General features: G+C 42.8%; 1 protein-coding gene and 1 long non-coding RNA gene across 7 annotated transcripts in view; both read right to left on the bottom strand.

The window, feature by feature from the left end:
- Positions 1-185: 185 nt before the first annotated feature.
- The window catches only part of CADM1 (cell adhesion molecule 1), a 287187-nt gene continuing 269866 nt past the window's right edge, over positions 186-17506 (bottom strand). For 4 of the 6 annotated variants that reach the window (XM_081844415.1, XM_081844412.1, XM_081844414.1 and 1 more), the window contains 2 exons: positions 3195-3326; positions 186-2195 (listed from right to left, as the gene is read on the bottom strand). In XM_081844415.1, coding sequence (XP_081700541.1) covers positions 2077-2195; positions 3195-3326 — 251 coding nt within the window. In that variant the 3' untranslated portion in view covers positions 186-2076. Of the gene's footprint in view, positions 2196-3194; positions 3327-16449; positions 16504-17506 lie in introns of all 6 variants that reach the window. The other 2 variants (XM_081844411.1, XM_081844413.1) reach the window with 1 other exon arrangement.
- On the bottom strand, positions 7432-13834 carry LOC309331909. The gene is made up of 2 exons (XR_014152004.1): positions 12247-13834; positions 7432-12126 (listed from the first exon to the last, which is right to left on the bottom strand). It is a non-coding gene; the product is annotated as an uncharacterized lncRNA (long non-coding RNA).

The following is a 17506-nucleotide window of genomic DNA, read 5'->3' as shown; positions in this document are numbered from 1 at the left end:
GCCCCCCCCCATGTTGCGTCCGGTGCGGCCGGCCCCCCCTGCACCCCCCACGCTACGCCACTGCGTAACATGACTGTTGCTAAAATTAATCCTTCAAATTCCTTAATTCCGTAATGAACTGAGGAGTTCCCTCATGAGCTAGCCTCTGCTTAATGCCAACCCTGTATCTGGTGCCTCATTAAAAAAAATAAAAATCCTGATTCACATCACACGTCGCTTTCTCCTTTTGGTAAAGGGGTTTAGAAGCAGCATATTATCCCCAAGGGGGTGGGGTACCATGTTTCCCCCTCCCCAGGAAAGGAAAGGAAGTGGCAGACACACAGACTTGGCTCTCTTCCTCCCGAGGCTTCAGATCTCCAACACTCACAAGGTAAACTTATTTTTAGTTATCTCTTCACCATGACTACCATCATGCAAGGATCAGTAATTTATTGGCAGATGGCTCTTAAGGCTGAGGAAGGAGGCCAGGGGCTGCGTTTGGAAGGTACAGAGTCAGGCTAAAGGAGATAAAGAATATATATATATATATGTATTCTTGCTTTCCTCATACAAACTCAGCGTTTAAGAGTTTGGATTGAGTAACTGGAAGGGGGAAAAAAAAACCTTCCATGCTGATTTCTCCACCTCTGCTCTGACCTTTCTGGAACAGAGATGCAGGGCAGTCCAGCATGAAAACAAGGCGTCTTTTCTTCTCTCCCCTCCTGCCTTTTGTGAAGTAAAATCTGAAGGAATGAAAAGTTCCACACAGTCTGTGGACGGATATCTCAGCATGACCAATACCTGTAATGTACAGTACCTGCAGGCCGCAATCATAGCGCCTCACCCTCTGTGCCCTCTTTAGCAAGATACAAAAGAGAAGAAGAGAGGAAGAAGAAGGGGGCAAACCAAGACAGATAACATAATAATGAAGAAAAAGAAAAAGAAGTCGGCCGATTCGTATTCCTTTCACATCACAAAGTTTTTTCTTTTTCCTGTTTCCTGTAAATTACAGCGATGCGAGGCCAATTGGGAGCCAGCGTGGGGATCATTTGCAACAGAAAATAATTAGAGCAGAACTTCGCATTTCTTCCCTCCCCGCTTTCCCTTCTGCGACAACTCAAATTTGCCTACTTGCACGAAAGGAGCAGCCCTCATCTGTCACGGCTGTTTAGGGTGAGAACCGGGGAAATGCACTCAATACCCTGTTCCTGTACAGACAATACGGGCATGTCCAGCAAAGAGGAGTCAGTCTATAGACCTAGAATAAAGAACAGACTCCGCGCTCTCCCAGGGTTCACTTTGCTTGCAGGTAACTCAGCATGGTTCTGGGTCTCAATGAAAAGCAGAGCATATTCCAGACGTTTCAGCCTATTTCGGCTAGTCTTTGCTGCGTTGGAAACCTGGGCAGCTGCAAACCATTCTCCTAAAAAGTGTGTTCTTCCAAGCTCTCATGACAAGGGAGTAGGGTGGATGATGAATACACTGAATTTCAAACGATGGAATCTAAGGTGTGCCGGTTCTCCTTTGATGACACAATTTCAAACAACAACAACAACAACCAAAAACAACCCAGGAGTTTAAAAAAATGAAGGTAAAACACTTAAAAGAAAAGAAAGAAACCAAGTCTACTTTCAAGGGATCCCAGCAGGCAATTCCAAGAGAAGCTAGGAAGAAAAAAAGAATATGAAACCATCTGCTCTCCACCCCTCCCCTCCCAACGAAACAAGAAATAAAACAAGGCACAGAATTTTCTGCAAATGATGGAACTAAACTAAATCCAAGTTGGACTCGGCCCGAGAATTAAAAACCCAAAGGAACTGAGGTGCCAAACAGCAGAATGTACTTTACAAAGAACTCTATTACACAGGGAATCCTCGATGCTCCCCACACACTTTGCCAACCATTCAATAATAATAAAAAAGAAATAAAAATAAACAGCACTGGAAGGGAAAAGAAAGAAAAAGACAGAAAAGAGACAAAGTTAAAAAAAAAACCAAAACCATAAGCTGGTAGCAACTTCCAACATCACAGTCTGTATCTTCTACACAGGGCCAGTAACTGTCCGCAGTTGGACACCTCATGGAAATCAAGACGGATCTAGATGAAGTACTCTTTCTTCTCTTCAGAGTTGTTCTGTCCTCCCTCTGCATTGATTATAGCTGTGTCTGCGTCGGCCGCATCGTCAGCTCCTTTGGCTTCGTGAGTGAAGTATGTACCTGCAAAGAGAGGAGCAACCGCAGGGGCTGAAACAGGGGTTCCATGGTGGTGGCACCAACTATCTGCATTGCATATACTTGTAGGCAGCAGAGCAGCAGGCAGAGGTCTCTTCCCCAAACTGCTGCCTGTTCCCTTTAAATGCTGAGCATTGAATCCAGAATCTCTTGCATGCAGAGCATGTGCCCTGCCACTGTTTTAAGAGCCCTCTGTATCCATGCACCCTGCTGCTGAAGGATGGCAAACTGGGATAACTGCAATAAGCATCAAAGCAAAACAGGTTATGGAATTGGATACTTGCAAATCCCATCAATTGCAAAGGGTCCTTTGTGCCTTTGAAAGGTGCATGGTTGCCATAGGCGGAGGGTTGTCCTCTCCTCTCCATATCCAATAGCCCTCCAAATGCTATCAAATTTTCATTTTGCTAGAGAAGTAACACTTGGATGTCCAGTTTGGTAACTCTATGTATTTCTTGCATTTAAAAAAGAATGACATGGATCAGAATTGGAACCTGGGTCCCACTCCTGTTGCAGACAGCCCCTGTCGAGCTAAAACAAGGGTACATCTTGCAAAAAAAAATTAGTCCACATGAAACAAACACCCATGAACATTCATAGGAACTCCTAAGGAACAAATGCACAACATGTTCAAATCAGAGTGAGGGCACTGCCTCCTTCTTTGTGAAGTCATCTGCCTGGGCTTCCTGACAATCCCATACAGAGAATGAGAGCACTGATTCCTGGTTCCTCACTCTGATTTGAACTTGTGCGATACCTGTATGGCTGGACTTTCTCAGGAAGAGCCACCTTTTAAAAAACGGCAGCCAAGTGACAGATTAGGGAAAGCAGGAGCTGCAAACAGGCACCAAGCGGCTCGTTCTCTCGCATGCAAAACTCTAAACAGGTGATGGCTGTGAGATGCATATAGACTCCTCTCCATTTTTGTAGGGTGGTGGTGGTGGTGGTGGGGAGTTCAGTTAAGCCCTACCCTTGCCGATTTACCTTTGTGTCTTGCAAAGTATCGTCCCAGAATGATAAGGAGACAGAGCATCGCAAAGACCACCACGGCCACGACTCCACCAATCACGGCATGGTCCACAGCGGTGATGGCACTTTCCTCACCTGCTCGAGAATCTGCCACAATTAGAAAACAGTAAGTATTAATATCCGTAATAATTGCCACTTGCAAATCAGGACAACCCTCCTCCACTTTATGTGAGTTTTTATGTGAGTGTGTGTGGCTTTTTTTTTGTTTTTGTTTTTTAACAAGGGGGGGAAATAGGAGTACCCAGGCAAGTCAGCTCAGGCAGAAGAACAAGCAACCCAGCCTAGTCGGCTCACCAAGAGCAGCAATAAGAGACATTTCCAAATGCAGTGGGTAAGTCAAGATGGGCAAAGCTGGGGCAAGGGGAGAGGAAGGAAGCACATGGAGCCCTGAATCGTTTTTGTTGTTGTTGCAAAAACTTCCAAGCTGATGTCCCCAGCACTTAACCCAGATGATGTCATCTCAAATAACCATTTACACAGCCAAACTGTGCATGCAAAAAAAAAAAAAAAAAAAAAAAAAGGACAGAAAGAAAAAAAGGGACCCTGTTCTCAAATTGCTGGCTGACTCAAGGAGAAAACACTTCCGAAACCTAGCCTGATAATTTCAAATTCTGTGGATGTTGATCCCCGCTGCAAGATTTCTCTGAAATGAAGATAGCAAGCAATCATGACATGCTTCTTTATTTTATTTATTTAACAACTTGTCACACAATTAATTTGTTTTTATAAGCTGCTCCCTCCCTCCCTCCCTCCACCTGGAGAGGAGGAAGGACTTGCGCGGCTGGGGAGAAATCCCACAACGAACCCGGAATGAGCGATGGCTGTGTAAAATTAATGTATAGCAATGTAAACAATTTTAATTTAAGAATGCAGCTACAACAGCCCTTGCTGCAATTCCAATGGCAACCGAGATTTATAATGTAGTAAAAAACAATTATTCTCTCGTTGATTAATACATTAACATTTTGGAATGGAAGCTAAAACCATTGTCGCCGCCCCCCCTTTTTTATTGAGTTCAACTGTGACACCTCCATTAAAATGATTTACTGGCCATCCCTTACAATTTAAGCACAGCAGCAGCAACAGAAACGGTAAAATTCTTTTAACTTTACATGATTTGTGAAGTCATATGTGAAGGATTTACCATTTAAATCTTTCACTACAAGAAGCATACAGCCCATAAATCTGCCCCTCCACCCCCTGCAGCTGCCCAGGCACCTAAGAGAAATGCCTTTCACCAGGAAGAGCGAGTGTGCAAATTCCAGTCAATTTTTTAAGAAAGATTTATCTCAGCCTCTCTCCAAAGAACAGAGTCAATCTCTGAAGCCTCCACCTCTAATAATATTTGAAGTTTATCGATCAAGTGTACAGATCCGTGACAGCTAAAGGTAATGGTGCTCTTTGGAGGCGAGACCGGATACAATGCTTGCAGCAGGGGCTGGGAATTTATGCTTCCCATTGATATTTCCAATTCTGCTCCAAGATTAAGCACCAAAGGATGTAAGTAAATAACTCGTGACTGAGAGCGCTGTAAAACGCTTTAATTAAAAACAGTTTCAATTAGGAGAAGGGTCCTTCAGAGCGTTCCTCGCTGCTGCCGCCGCTGCCGCCACCTTTCAAACCGCAAAGAGGAAAAACCGAGGTTCACGTTGGGGCATCGAGAAGTGGGCTAAGGTCAGCAGCAGTCCACCACACATGGTTACTGTGCAACTCAAGGGCCCTGCGCACTGTCGACGGAGGATGAGCATCTGGCAAGCTTGCAAGTCCGCACAAAACAGGACCACAACCACTGCTTTGCTGGGAGCAAGTTAAAAGTGCTCTTTGGCAATGCACCCTATGAGTTCAGCTCTGCATTACGAGTTTCTCCCACAGCTAAGCGGACATGCTTTGGGGACAGCTCTTGCGTTACTTGCCTGCCGGACGTTTAACTAAGGTCCCAAGACTCCATTCCCCAGGGAAGCCCAAAAGGCGAATCATGGAGAGGATGCAAACTAGTTTGCATGACCATCTCCTGCAAATGGCAGATACGCTGCATAAGGCATCTCTTAATATACGGTAAGAAGAGGATGCTCCAGATTATCTCTCGTTTCCGGGGGAGCAATGTTTATGCAGGGTTGAAATGTGGCCCAGAAGCAGAGCGGTAAAAATTTGCCTCAGTAGGACAGCTCTTAAGAACAAGTTTCTCAAGGAGGAGAATGAACAAATCCCAAATGGCCAAATAGCTTCAGATCACAAGGGGAAATGCAGTTCTTCCATAATACCAGGATCCGGAGTGAGGAAACATTTATTTTAAAAATTTGCGCATGAATATTTAAATGAGAAAGATATTTTAATACTTCCCACAATTAACAGGCTTATCGTGTTGCTTGATCAACAATCATATTCCCAGTGTCTCTGTGATCACAGCTTGACTCAGTTGGCAGCATCTTGTCATAACTGTTAAATGCTACTGAGCTACCATGGGAAGGTCTAAATCCGTGTGAAATTAAAGATGCTATCACATTCTGGTAAGATCTGGTTCCGCCTGTCCTGTCCCCATGGCTTTTCAGGTGGAGTCACCAAAATTTCCTGGGAAATGGTACAAGCAGGGCAGAGGGAGGAGCACACAGGCAAAAAATTCAACCCCTAACCTGCCAGCTGGGAAGTTGCAGGTCTCTCAATGGGTCTATGTCCCCAACCTTAAAGGGCTTTTATTTCTGTGGTTGCTCCCACCAATTCTAAAGCCCTCTACAGAATACATAGAAACATTGTTTAGAGACCCTTCTGACATTAGGATGATCTTGAGTGATGTTAGGGGAAACAATACAAGGCTCTTTGCACAGTGCCTGGAGAGAACACATCCTTTTCTGCCAAGGTTGTCCACTGCAGATGGGACACACATGGGGTGGGGGGGGGGCAACAAAACTATGGGCACCGCAGCTGATATACACCCGGCGCAGCTGAAGTGACAGTTTCTGGCATTCGGTTGATTTACGCCAGTTGAGCATCTGTCCCGCAACAGACCAACTGAAATATTGTGTCAATGTCACTCACTTGCCAAGCTCTTGTGGCTGCTGTTCAATTTGCAATTAAGTCAACTGCAGTAGCTCCTCATCTAGCCTGTTCTTCCCCAAAGAAGCCTGTGTGCCGCTTACCACATGCTTTTGGCCAGCCGAGTTTATTAAATGCGATTCCTTCCGCTGGGATCTGCACTCACATTTTTCTTAATTATTTCTACAAAAACAGAAGCTTTGCAGAGTGCACGCTCCAAGTTTATTTTATTTTGTGCATGGCTAAGTATCCCATCTTTGAGGGTACATATTAATTAAAAATTAACTACAGTGTGTAGAGGATGCTCGGTGCTTGCAAGCCAATGAGCATTGCACCTGTGGAAGACAGTCAAGAGTGCCTTCCTCACCTTAAAGGATAACAAGCCCATGCTTCCTCTATTAGATCATCAAACGAGGGGAGCCATTCCTTTTCAAGTCAGTTTGCAGGTGTTATTCTACGGAAAGCTTGCTAACATTGATCAATATTTCAGTTTCATTTCAGTCTGAATGCCCCCACTTCTGCACTGCATCCTAGGGAAGGATCCCTGGACATCGACCCCTTACTTGTGCCTTTACAACAGTCTCTGCCCTGAAGACAGAAGACTTCTTCACTCTTTGAAGGGCACAAGGGTCTGATAGCAATTCCAACTCTGGTCTCATCCACAGGCCACTCTGTCATTTGCTTGCTTTTTTCAGACTGTTCTAATGCACTCTTAGATCTCCTGTAATTAAAGGAGAGCAGGAAAACTCAATCTACGTATATAGCAGAGGTGGTGGTCTATGGCTTGTTGACCTTAATGGTGGGAGATTCATACTGCAGAAAAACTTTGTTGCAAACAGAAGTTGTCCAGTTGTCTGATTCTTTAGTGGTGCTCCCACATCCTCTTCTGCAAACCACCTCTCTTGGGCCCTGGAAGCTGGAGAAGAGATGCCACATCTGCAGAAAAGCACCCACCTTGCATCTCTTCTTAGACTTCTACTTCCCTGCAGTCTCTAAGCGCATTTTGGTTGGTTATCCATTTTTAGGAGAAAAGCAAAAGCCTCGGGGACATTTTATGCTTGCGATTTAGATTTTTTAAAAAAAAAGAAAGAAGGAAGGAAAATGCAAAGATTAGATTTGACTTCGTATACCCGAGTGATTTCTGAAAAGTTTAAAAAAAAAAAAAAACCCACAAAAAACACACACTGTGCTACCAGCTGGTGGTCTCTGCTGGCTGGGGTGCAATACTGGAATGAGCCTTGCTATTTTTAGATGCTTCTGGAAGCAAATCAATTTTTTTTTTATTTCAAAGTGTCACAAGATATTAGATCAGGCGTTTTCACTTCTTTATGTAACACTTTTCCTTTGAAGTCTTCCAAGTGCAAAAAAAAAAAAAAGTATCCCCAGCTGAAATAGAGATTTATCTGCTTATCAAGCTGGCAATTTAAAAACCCAGACGTACAGCAGCCCTGCAGAAATGACACGTGTGAAGCAGGACATGAAATTAAGAGACACGCAAAGGACGGCATAGTGCAGAGTTCTCTGCTGGCTGAGATAATCTTTTTGCTTTGTAGAAATTCTGCATGCAAAGTTAACGGCTAATTGTAAAAACAAACTCACAGTGACCATTAGATGTTAAAGCATGCACCAACTCAACCCATCATGTGTTTGTGTGTGCGTATGCAATATGTGTGTGTGTGTGTGTGTGTGTGTGTGTGTGTGTGTCATTGACTATTGACCTGTGCCAGAACCAGTGGTGGGGGTGGGGTATGTGACGGATTTGCTTTGCAAACAAATATTGACCTTAAAAGTATGTGTCAGCTGAAATGGTTGCCCCAGTTAACATTGTCTCTTTAGTTAAAGAGTGAAGCGGGGGGGGGGGGGGGAGAGTCACCGGTACAGTACTGAAGAGGGACAAGCTAGATGGCAGGCTCTGACAAAACGCCACATTATTTGCTAATCCTAATGTGTTATTCTTCCTTAAGATTTGCTTTTCTCAGCAGCAATTCAATTACAGATGCTACAAATCCTTCTGACATGTAATTCCCTCTTGTCAGAGAGAGCAGTAAACGTATATACATGTACAGCTTTTCCATTAAGATGTTAATATACATTGGGGCACGCCGGCCTTTCCTCCAAGGAGCCTCCGGAAAGGTGGGCGAAGGAGAAATGGAACTGCGGAAGCAGGCTGGCTCCCAAATGCATAGGGTCAAGTAGTACAGGTGCTCAAATTACAGGGGACAGAGCAGGCTCACTCGCCCCATAACTGTTCTGAAGATCCTGTAACTGCACCGTTTTGTTTTTTTAAAAAAGATCTACTAGGATGGGAATGATTTGGCTAGAATGAATGGGCATTGGGTGGGGGGGAGTGTAGATTTCACTGAGACCCCCTACCTTTGCTGCTGTAGTCTGAACACTGGCCAGTACAGTGGTACCTCGGGTTAAGTACTTAATTCATTCCGGAGGTCCGTACTTAACCTGAAACTGTTCTTAACCTGAAGCACCACTTTAGCTAATGGGGTCTCCTGCTGCTGCCGCACCGCCGGAGCACAATTTCTGTTCTCATCCTGAAGCAAAGTTCTTAACCTGAAGCAATATTTCTGGATTAACGGAGTCTGTAACCTGAAGTGTATGTAACCTGAGGTACCGCTGTACTGCAAGTGGTCATGATACCAGCAGAAGTGCCTGTACAGTGTTGGCAACAAGACTCAGGGCTGCTGCTCTTCAAAAGAGAATCCCCCCCCCATTGCAATAGCACAACTGCACTGTTGGAGCAATGCACCTCTGAAAACCAGTTCCTGGAAATCACAAGTGGGGAGAGTGTTGCTGTGCTCATGTCCTGCTTGTGGGCCTGACTGGCTGCTATGAGAGGAGTGCTTTGAGTTTGACTCACTGCAATGAAGTTTGCAAATTCCTGTCTTAAACACTTGCACCCTATCTGCTGCTTTTATATTTGCTCTAGAAATGCTTCAAATAAGTGAATTCATCTCCTGCCAATGAGAGCCCAACACAAGTCTGGCATTCTCAAAAAATGTGGATTGACAGGATGTTAGGCTTTCTGAGAGAGGGGGGGGGAAACATTAAAACTAAATGGCACTTCAATTAAACAAGAGAATTCATACATCCACTTCCCCAAATATCTACAGAAGAAAGCAACATTCACCATAAATTCATAGCGTATTGATTTGACTTGGGACATTGACAGTTTATTCATGTGTGATGTGTAAAATCAGATCTCCAGGTCTGATGTAAGTGTTGATATTTGAAAAGCAGTTAAATGAAAATTAGCTGTTCCTAATCTTATTTAGCCATGCAATTTTACTTGGTTTCCCAATATTTTAGCAAATAAAATTCTGGCAATTACCCTGCGTAAAAGAGACACTTGGTGCTTAGAACAAACTGTTTTGAAGTTACCTATGCACGCTCCAAATGATGTAGACATCCTAAAAGATTATATGTCAACTTTGTTAAGATACGCATCAAATCTGCCTGACTGGGACTTGACCTAAATAAAAATATTACATAACATACAAAGAAATAGAGAGCGAATGAAGCTTTGGGGCGGGCTTTAATGGCCTATTATGGAGAACAACCTCACACTTGCATCTTCCTTGGGAACAGGATTAGAGTAGCCATTACGCAAAGTGCTTCCCAAGGAAGCTTCAGGCTTGGCGGGGGTCGTGCAACATGAAGTTTCAATGCTCTTGTTCCCTCTGGAGTCGAAGGCATGCAGATCGAACATGGGCCTCAGAGAGCCAGAGCTTTCTCAAATGGGTATTTATTGTGGTGGGATAAGCATACAAGAGCCCTGTTGGACCGCATCTATCTAGTGCAGCATCCTATTCTCACAACAGCCAACCACATGTTTGTGGGAAGCCCACAGAGCAGGACCTGAGTGCAGCATCTCTCGTCTCATCTGTGATTCTCACCAAGTGGTATTCAGAAGCCCATTACAGCCAACAGTGGACAGAGAACTTAGCCACTGTGGCTAATAGCCATTGATAGTTCTATCCTCAATGTCTTCTTTTAAAGCTGCCACTATATCTGGTTGAAGCTAATTCTACATTTTAACGATGTGCTGTCTAAATAAGTAGTTTCTAATGTCTGTCCAGAATCTTCCACCATCCAGTTTCATTGGATAAAGTATCATGAAATCCAATTTTGCCATGCCCTGCATCATCATACACACCTCTTGCTTGCCTTTTCTCTACACTAAAAAGCCCCAAATGTTGTAAGCTTTCCTCAAAGGGGAGTTGCTTCATTCCAGTTATCATTTTTGCTGTCCTTTCCTGAGCCTCTTCCAGCTCTTCAATATCCTTTCTCAGGAGTGGCAACCAGAACTGTACATAGTATTCCAAGCATGGGTGCACCACAGATTTGTAGAATAGCATGATGATACCAGCAGTTTTATTTTCAATTCCTTTCCTAATGATCCCTAACATGGAAGTCACCCTTTTCACAGTAGCCAGCAGCTATCAACTATGACCCCAATGTCTCATTCCTAGTCAGTCAGGGCCAATTCAGAGCCCGTGAGCATATGTGTGAAATTAGGGTATTTTTTGCCTCACTTTAGACTTACTTGAACTGAAGAGCAATTGCTATTTTACTGCCCATTGAGCTGCTTCAGAGAGATCCTTTTGGATCTCCTCAAAATCCCTTTTTGTTTTTGCCCCCCTGAACAATCACCAGTAAAACTTGGCTACCTCCCTGCTCACCCCAAGTCTAGATCATTCATGCACAAGTTAGAAAACACAGGCTAGATGGGCAGGCAGCTGCTGAGCTCAGCAGCTGGGTCAAAGCCTTCCTCTGAACTCTTAACTTTTCAATCATTTTCAACTTCCTTCTTTGTGGGCTGCTATAGCTCTGGCAGCAGGGTACTCAATACATTGAAGCTTCTGTTTTTTTAATACCTGGGGCACAATATAAGAAAAGTACTTAAGGAACTCCAGACACAGGATGCTTTATTGCTATGATTTAACACATTTGCTCCACGGGGTCTTGTTTTCTTGCTCCTTGTTTAACTTTTGTGTGTGTGTGACTAAGTTATGTAGACAAAGGTAATAAAACACTCTATTTGCAAAGGGGGGGGCAATTGCTATACTAGCAAGCCTGAATTTTCTGCCGTGCACATTTTCGCTATAAAACCAAAGGGCTGATAGATCTCTTCTGTGTGGGCTCAGCATGACTGTTAATTTCAGCACATTTCGATTTAAGGCTCCCTCCTACATAAGTTTTAACAGCTCCACTATTTCTAAAGGGGAATGAATTTTTAATACTATGATGATTCCACCACATACGTACACGTACATGTGTGCATCTATAAATGCTTTGCTTAATGCTGCCAGGTGATTTATCTTTAGACATCACCGTGGAGAAGGTGTTTTATTTCAAAATTTGTAAGGGAAGCCATGGAAATCAAGCTTTGGTTCTAGGACCTTGGCATCAGCTTTGGCCTATATTGGAACTGAATTTACCTGTGAAACCACAGACCATAAGGGCTGATACGCTGGACCAGATGTCCTATGAGGACTTGTCTCCCCTGGGAACTCCTCTTGGAAATCCCACTTTGGACATCATAAATTAGTAACTCCAAGGTTGGAAGTTTGATCTCCATATGGGAATGCTGCATATTCTTGCATTGTAGGGAGTTGGACTAGATGATCCTTGGGGCTCCTTCCAACTGTAATTCTATGATATTCCTGAGCCCACCCTACCAAAATCCCTAGATAATTACCCCCCCACACACACAATATCTAAAGGGCACAGCATTTAGCTATTCAACCTCATTATTCAGCGTAAATAGCCATACAGCAAAGCTATCTCTGGCTAATTTGCAAGCAGAACAACACAACTTGCTTTTTGCAAGAACACAAATCGCCTTTGAAAGTTACAGATAGGTAGCCGTGTTGGTCTGCCATAGTCAAAACAAAACAAATTCCTTCCAGTAGCACCTAAAAGACCTAAAAGGTGCTACTGGAAGGAATTTGTTTTGTTTCGCCTTTGAAAGGAATGGGAGGTGCACAACAAGGAGCTGGGTTTTGGGTGGAGATCAGCACAAGCCACAAAGAGAAAGGGCATGTGGAGTAAGCTTTTGTTTCTCCAGCACTAACAGTTATGGAAACATGCACATTAAGTCACAGCCCAATCCATTAAATTTGGAGAAGGCCTCCTGCAGTTCTCAACCTGTGGGTAGTTGTTGGACTACAACTCCCATCATCCCTGAGCTCTGGTCTTGCTAGCTAGGGGTGATGGGAGTTGTAGTTCAACAACATCTGGGGACACACAGAGAAAGGCTGCCTTACACTGACATAGGAGGCTGTGATATTGAGCAGGCATGTGAGAGATTCAAACGGCACCCAGGTCCGGTCAAGTGAATCGGATTCACTGTGTAAGGACATGCCACGCAAAGTGGCAGAAGGGCTGGTGTCTCTGTCTGCGAATTGCAGGCCATGTTTATGCCCATAATAACCCAGAAAGGTTAAAACCAAGGCCTGGAAGAGCCAGGGACAGACAATATTATTCATTGCCCTAGTTTAGCGTTAAGTGTACTGCACCTATTCTAATTTATTGATGGGCTATTTAAAGCTGGTGTTAACCTGTTTGTCTTGCATTATAATTGAATTTGGTCTCTAATTTAAGTGAGCAAAATTCAAGAAGTTCATCCTTCCTCAATCAATATGTTCCCCTTCAGTGACCCATTTCAAGATAGCTTCATAAAAAATAATGTATTTTGTTTTAATAAATTTAATCACTATGACAGGTGCTCAATTTTTATTGGCTGCTTCTCTAGGCATCCCTTTGCCAGAGAACAAAGCCATGCTTACAATCAATAGTAATTGATTAATCAGCATCCCCCATGAACAAAGGTGCTAATCAGTTTTTGATTAGTTAATCAAACTACATGGAAGGGCTACACAGGTCCTTTTTGATTGTGCCGTGTTCTACAACACATGTTAGCAAGAGCACAATCTTAAAAATGGGATGTGATTGGCTGGAACATAGTGAATAAATGCAAAGAGATTGCTTCACTTGTGCACAAATCTATGGGTTTGTCACATTACCAAATAAACGCAGGCAAGGAGCAAGAGATGGGATGTAGTTTTAATTCTCTTCCTCCTCATTCAACCTGATGCTATAAAGAGGAGTTCAAAACAGACTTAGCAGTACAAATACTGGTCAGAATCCAAGAGGAACCTTGGAATGGGAATTATGCTAGAATGCCATCATGCTTTTACACAATCACAATCTGTTTCATGGACGCAGAATGAAGCCTTGGATTGCACCCCTCCCATCCCACTTGGTTAGAGCAGTTCAGTGTTGTAGAAAGAGAGGTTAAAACAAGCGACAGGAGGCCTCAATTTGGAAGAACTCTGGGCCTCTGACTGCTTGGGGGAGAGGAGAAATCAGTTCATGAGTCTTATAAAGTGCTTTGATGGGCCATGAAAGAATTTCATGAGCAAACCATCAAGCCAAGCCAATCTGGATTTGTAGCCTGGTGTCAAACAATGAACAGGAAAGTCCCTCATGTTTGGCATTGTACGTAACCCAATCTGCAATTTTATGCAGCCAAAACAGACCCCACTCTCAACATACTGTATTTTTTGCTCTATAAGACTCGCTTTTTTCCTCCTAAAAAGAAAGGGGGAATGTGTGTGCGTCTTATCGAGCGAATGCAGGCTGCACAGCTATCACAGAAGCCAGAACAGCAAGAGAGATTGCTGCTTTCACTGTGCAGCGATCCCTCTTGCTGTTCTGGCTTCTGAGATTCAGAATTTTTTTTTTCTTGTTTTCCTCCTCCAAAAACTAGGTGCGTCTTGTGGTCTGGTGCGTCTTATAGAGCGAAAAATACGGTATATTTCAACTAGGGTTGCCATATTTCAAAAAGCAAAATCCCGACTCCAAAATTAAGCTCTTTTGGGGGGGAACAAACCCAGATTGTTGAGCTTCTTGGGGAAACCCAAAAATCCTGATTTTAAACTTTCTGAGCTGTTTCCATTGCTTTTCCTATCACATTGACATACAGTACAGCCAGTTCAGCAAAATTCCCCCGATGCCATTTTTACACTAAAAAACCAGGACATGTCAGTAATTTTCCGGACATATGGCAAGCCTATTTCAGCTTTGAGTGAGTTTCATTCTATCTGCTGTTATTGCCGTATTTGAGGGTTGTAATATGTGAACAGCTGTGGTATTCCCCCCCCCCCACAAAAGTTGTATACAAAAGACAGCAACAATAAAAACAACAATAAATAATGGGGGAAAGATTGAACCTTTTGGGACAGTGTCATCATCAGATTGGTAAGAGGCGACATGAAAGAAAATTATTTCAAGATACCTTATCAGAGAAACCACAGAGGTTATTTAAAACCTGTCCAGTGTTAACAATTGTTGAGAGCTCTGTTAAGGCAGATTTTATGCATATGTTTTGTTTCTGCCTGTACCAACTAAAATTTCAGAGCACAGTTCTAGACAGAATGAAATAAAATGCAGTTTATAGCACCTTGCTAAATCCAAAGATAATTCTTTAGGGATATTTAAGAGGATAGCTTGAAACTGCTGCTTTAGAACTGTTATTTAATTTATTTGCTGCTGCAAGATTTGATAAAAAATGGTCTCTGTTGATATAATTTGAACAAAAAATGTCAAGGTAAAATACAGTTTTGTATTTTCGTTCGAATGCAATTATTGGTTCTGTTCTCATTTTGTACAGCCAACTACATGCTTCTTTCAACTACTACTATTATTATTACTACTACTACCACTGCTATTACATTTATATCCTGCCCATTCTCCCAAAGGAGAACAGGATGGAAAACACACGTGTGATAAAACAATCAAAACATCTAATAATTGGTTCCTACACAGGTAAAATCTAACATTTCTTATATTATTCACCTTTATAATTTATGTTGTAACTGTTGATCTTTTTTATTTCTGCCACTTATGTGTTTTTATTAGAATATCAGTTCGGTCAATCCCTCCCCCCCCCCTTTTGATTCTATAGGTATTTTTAAAGATTATCTTAAAAAACAAAAAGGAGATCTGCCAACACAGGATTCATTTCATGCTGTGAGTATCAGTGGAATACACAGCTATGGATTTTTTTTAATAGCACAAACTCCTCTCCATGTCTCCAGTCAACAGTGTAATTTCCGTCTTAGTACAGTATACATCTCTTATGTCAAAATGGAAACACATTTTATCCATTATAAAATATAGGCCATATAAACACCAGCCCTGTATACTCCCTGTAGAAGATGGCATATCCAAACAAACACTACGGTTGCCTGAACCCTAACTCCTCAATTGGAAAAAAGGGCCGAGTCTTAACTTGGATTAGTTAAATCTCCATTAGATCTCCACTGTGGGAATGTGGAGAGCAAATCTCCACTCAGCTGTGGGCTCTTGGACAAAGCACCAGTCAAACTCAAAGGGCTGTTGAGAAGGTAAGAATAGGATAACCCCCATGTATACTGCCTTGAGTCTAATGGGGCGTGGGGAGGGACAGGATACAACATAGGATAGTAAAATAGGAAGGACTACATCTTTTCCTGGCAAAGATATTCAATCTGCTGTGAAAAAAATAAGTAAGGTTGGCATATAATTCATTTAGAGTCTGGTATGCAATGAAATAACTTCCCTCTTCTCTCTGCACTTAAAAGAATTCTGCCACATCCATTTAACAGCAGCACATGACAGAACAGGCAACCCAGACTCCAAGCAAGGTTGTATTGGAGACACACACCCCTCACCCCTTTCCCCACACAAACCCGGCATCCTTAAGTGTTTTACAAATGCAACAAAATTTCAACCGAACCGTTCTCTAATTAGGATTCAAAAAAATTATTTCCAGCAACTGAGCTCACAGCAGCTACTAGACAACCTGTAATATAACTCGCGGCGGTCTATGCTCCCATCACCTCCCCCCCCTCAAGTGCTGCTATACACTTTGGTAAATTCTTGTCCTTATCAAGCGATTGGGAGAAGGAAAAGCCCAACGGCAAGAGGGGAGGGGAGAGGAGCAGCCATTCTGAATAATGGGCCTCTGCATCTGATTAGCTGTGATTCTGCCGCACAGCAATTGCACAATGGATTTTTGTTTCGTTTTGTTTTAAAGCAGCCAGGATGCAAACAAGGTGGAAAGCAAACAAACCCACAGACTGAACAACCACATTGGCTTAACCTAAGAACTAGCCCTTACCTGAGAGATCCCCATAGTCCAGCTCTTCGGCGGAATTTGGCAACTGAGTAAAGCCTTACAAGTAAAAACAAACTCATTTTTCTTTGTGTTCCTCAAGGGATGAGAAAACAAAACACTTAAGAACAGAGGATGAATTTCTCAGGGAAAAGAATAACGAAAGAATCCCTCGGCATCTGACAAAAGCTTTTTACTCAGATTAGCTTGCAAACGAGGCTCTCCAATCAGTTAATATATTTTGGGGTGGTTGTTTTTAGTTTTTTTGCCTCTTTTAAACCAAACAACCAATAGACTGTCAGAAAGATGTCTAGGTCTGCACCACTGAAAACACATGAAACATGTACAAAACATTCAGAAACCACTCATTCATAACTGCATGCAAAAACAAGTCCCTCCCCCACCAAACATTAATTGTTAAATTTTCTGTATCACTTTAGTTTACAATTCTTGCTTTGATTACACACACACTTAAAATGCAAACATTTTTCCAGCTTTCGGTGCACATTTTGGCAATGCTGGCTAAGACAGTCTATTGTCAATGTACAGCAGCCTGCCCCAAACTGGTGCCCTCCAAATATTTTAGATGACAGCTCTCATCAGGCTCAACCAGCATGGCTGTGCTCCCATCAATCCCATTATCACCTAAACATTCATACTGGCTGGAGCCATTGGGAGTTGCAGTCCAAAATCTGAAGGGCACCAGGTTGGGGAGTCAGATTCAGGACTATCTTGAAGTGTTCTTTTCAAAACTACAGCAGCAGCACATGGAGATTGAGAGTTGTTGCATTTTCATTTTAAAATATTCTGGCGTGATCTGTTTTATGGAAAGCCATCTCAAAGTTGACAATGCAGTGAGGCAGAAACCCCTGCCTGGATCTTTCTTCTTGGCGAAATCTGTTGGCAAAACATGACGTTTGGTTTTTACAGCTGCCACTTTTCAATTTTATTTTTTTTTAATGATTCATTTGCGGGAAAGTTTGGGTGCTTCTCAGCCAAAGGCTGCAAGGAGATGGCAGTTGATGGAAGCCTGTTTAATTAAGAGAAAAGCTGGGTGTCACAT

Source organism: Podarcis erhardii (genome assembly GCF_964252035.2).
Source record: "Podarcis erhardii genome assembly, chromosome: 16".
In the NCBI taxonomy this organism is placed as follows: Eukaryota; Metazoa; Chordata; class Lepidosauria; order Squamata; family Lacertidae; genus Podarcis; species Podarcis erhardii.
The sequence above is the reverse complement of the archived record's forward strand: the minus strand, read 5'-3'. Positions and strand labels throughout refer to the sequence as shown.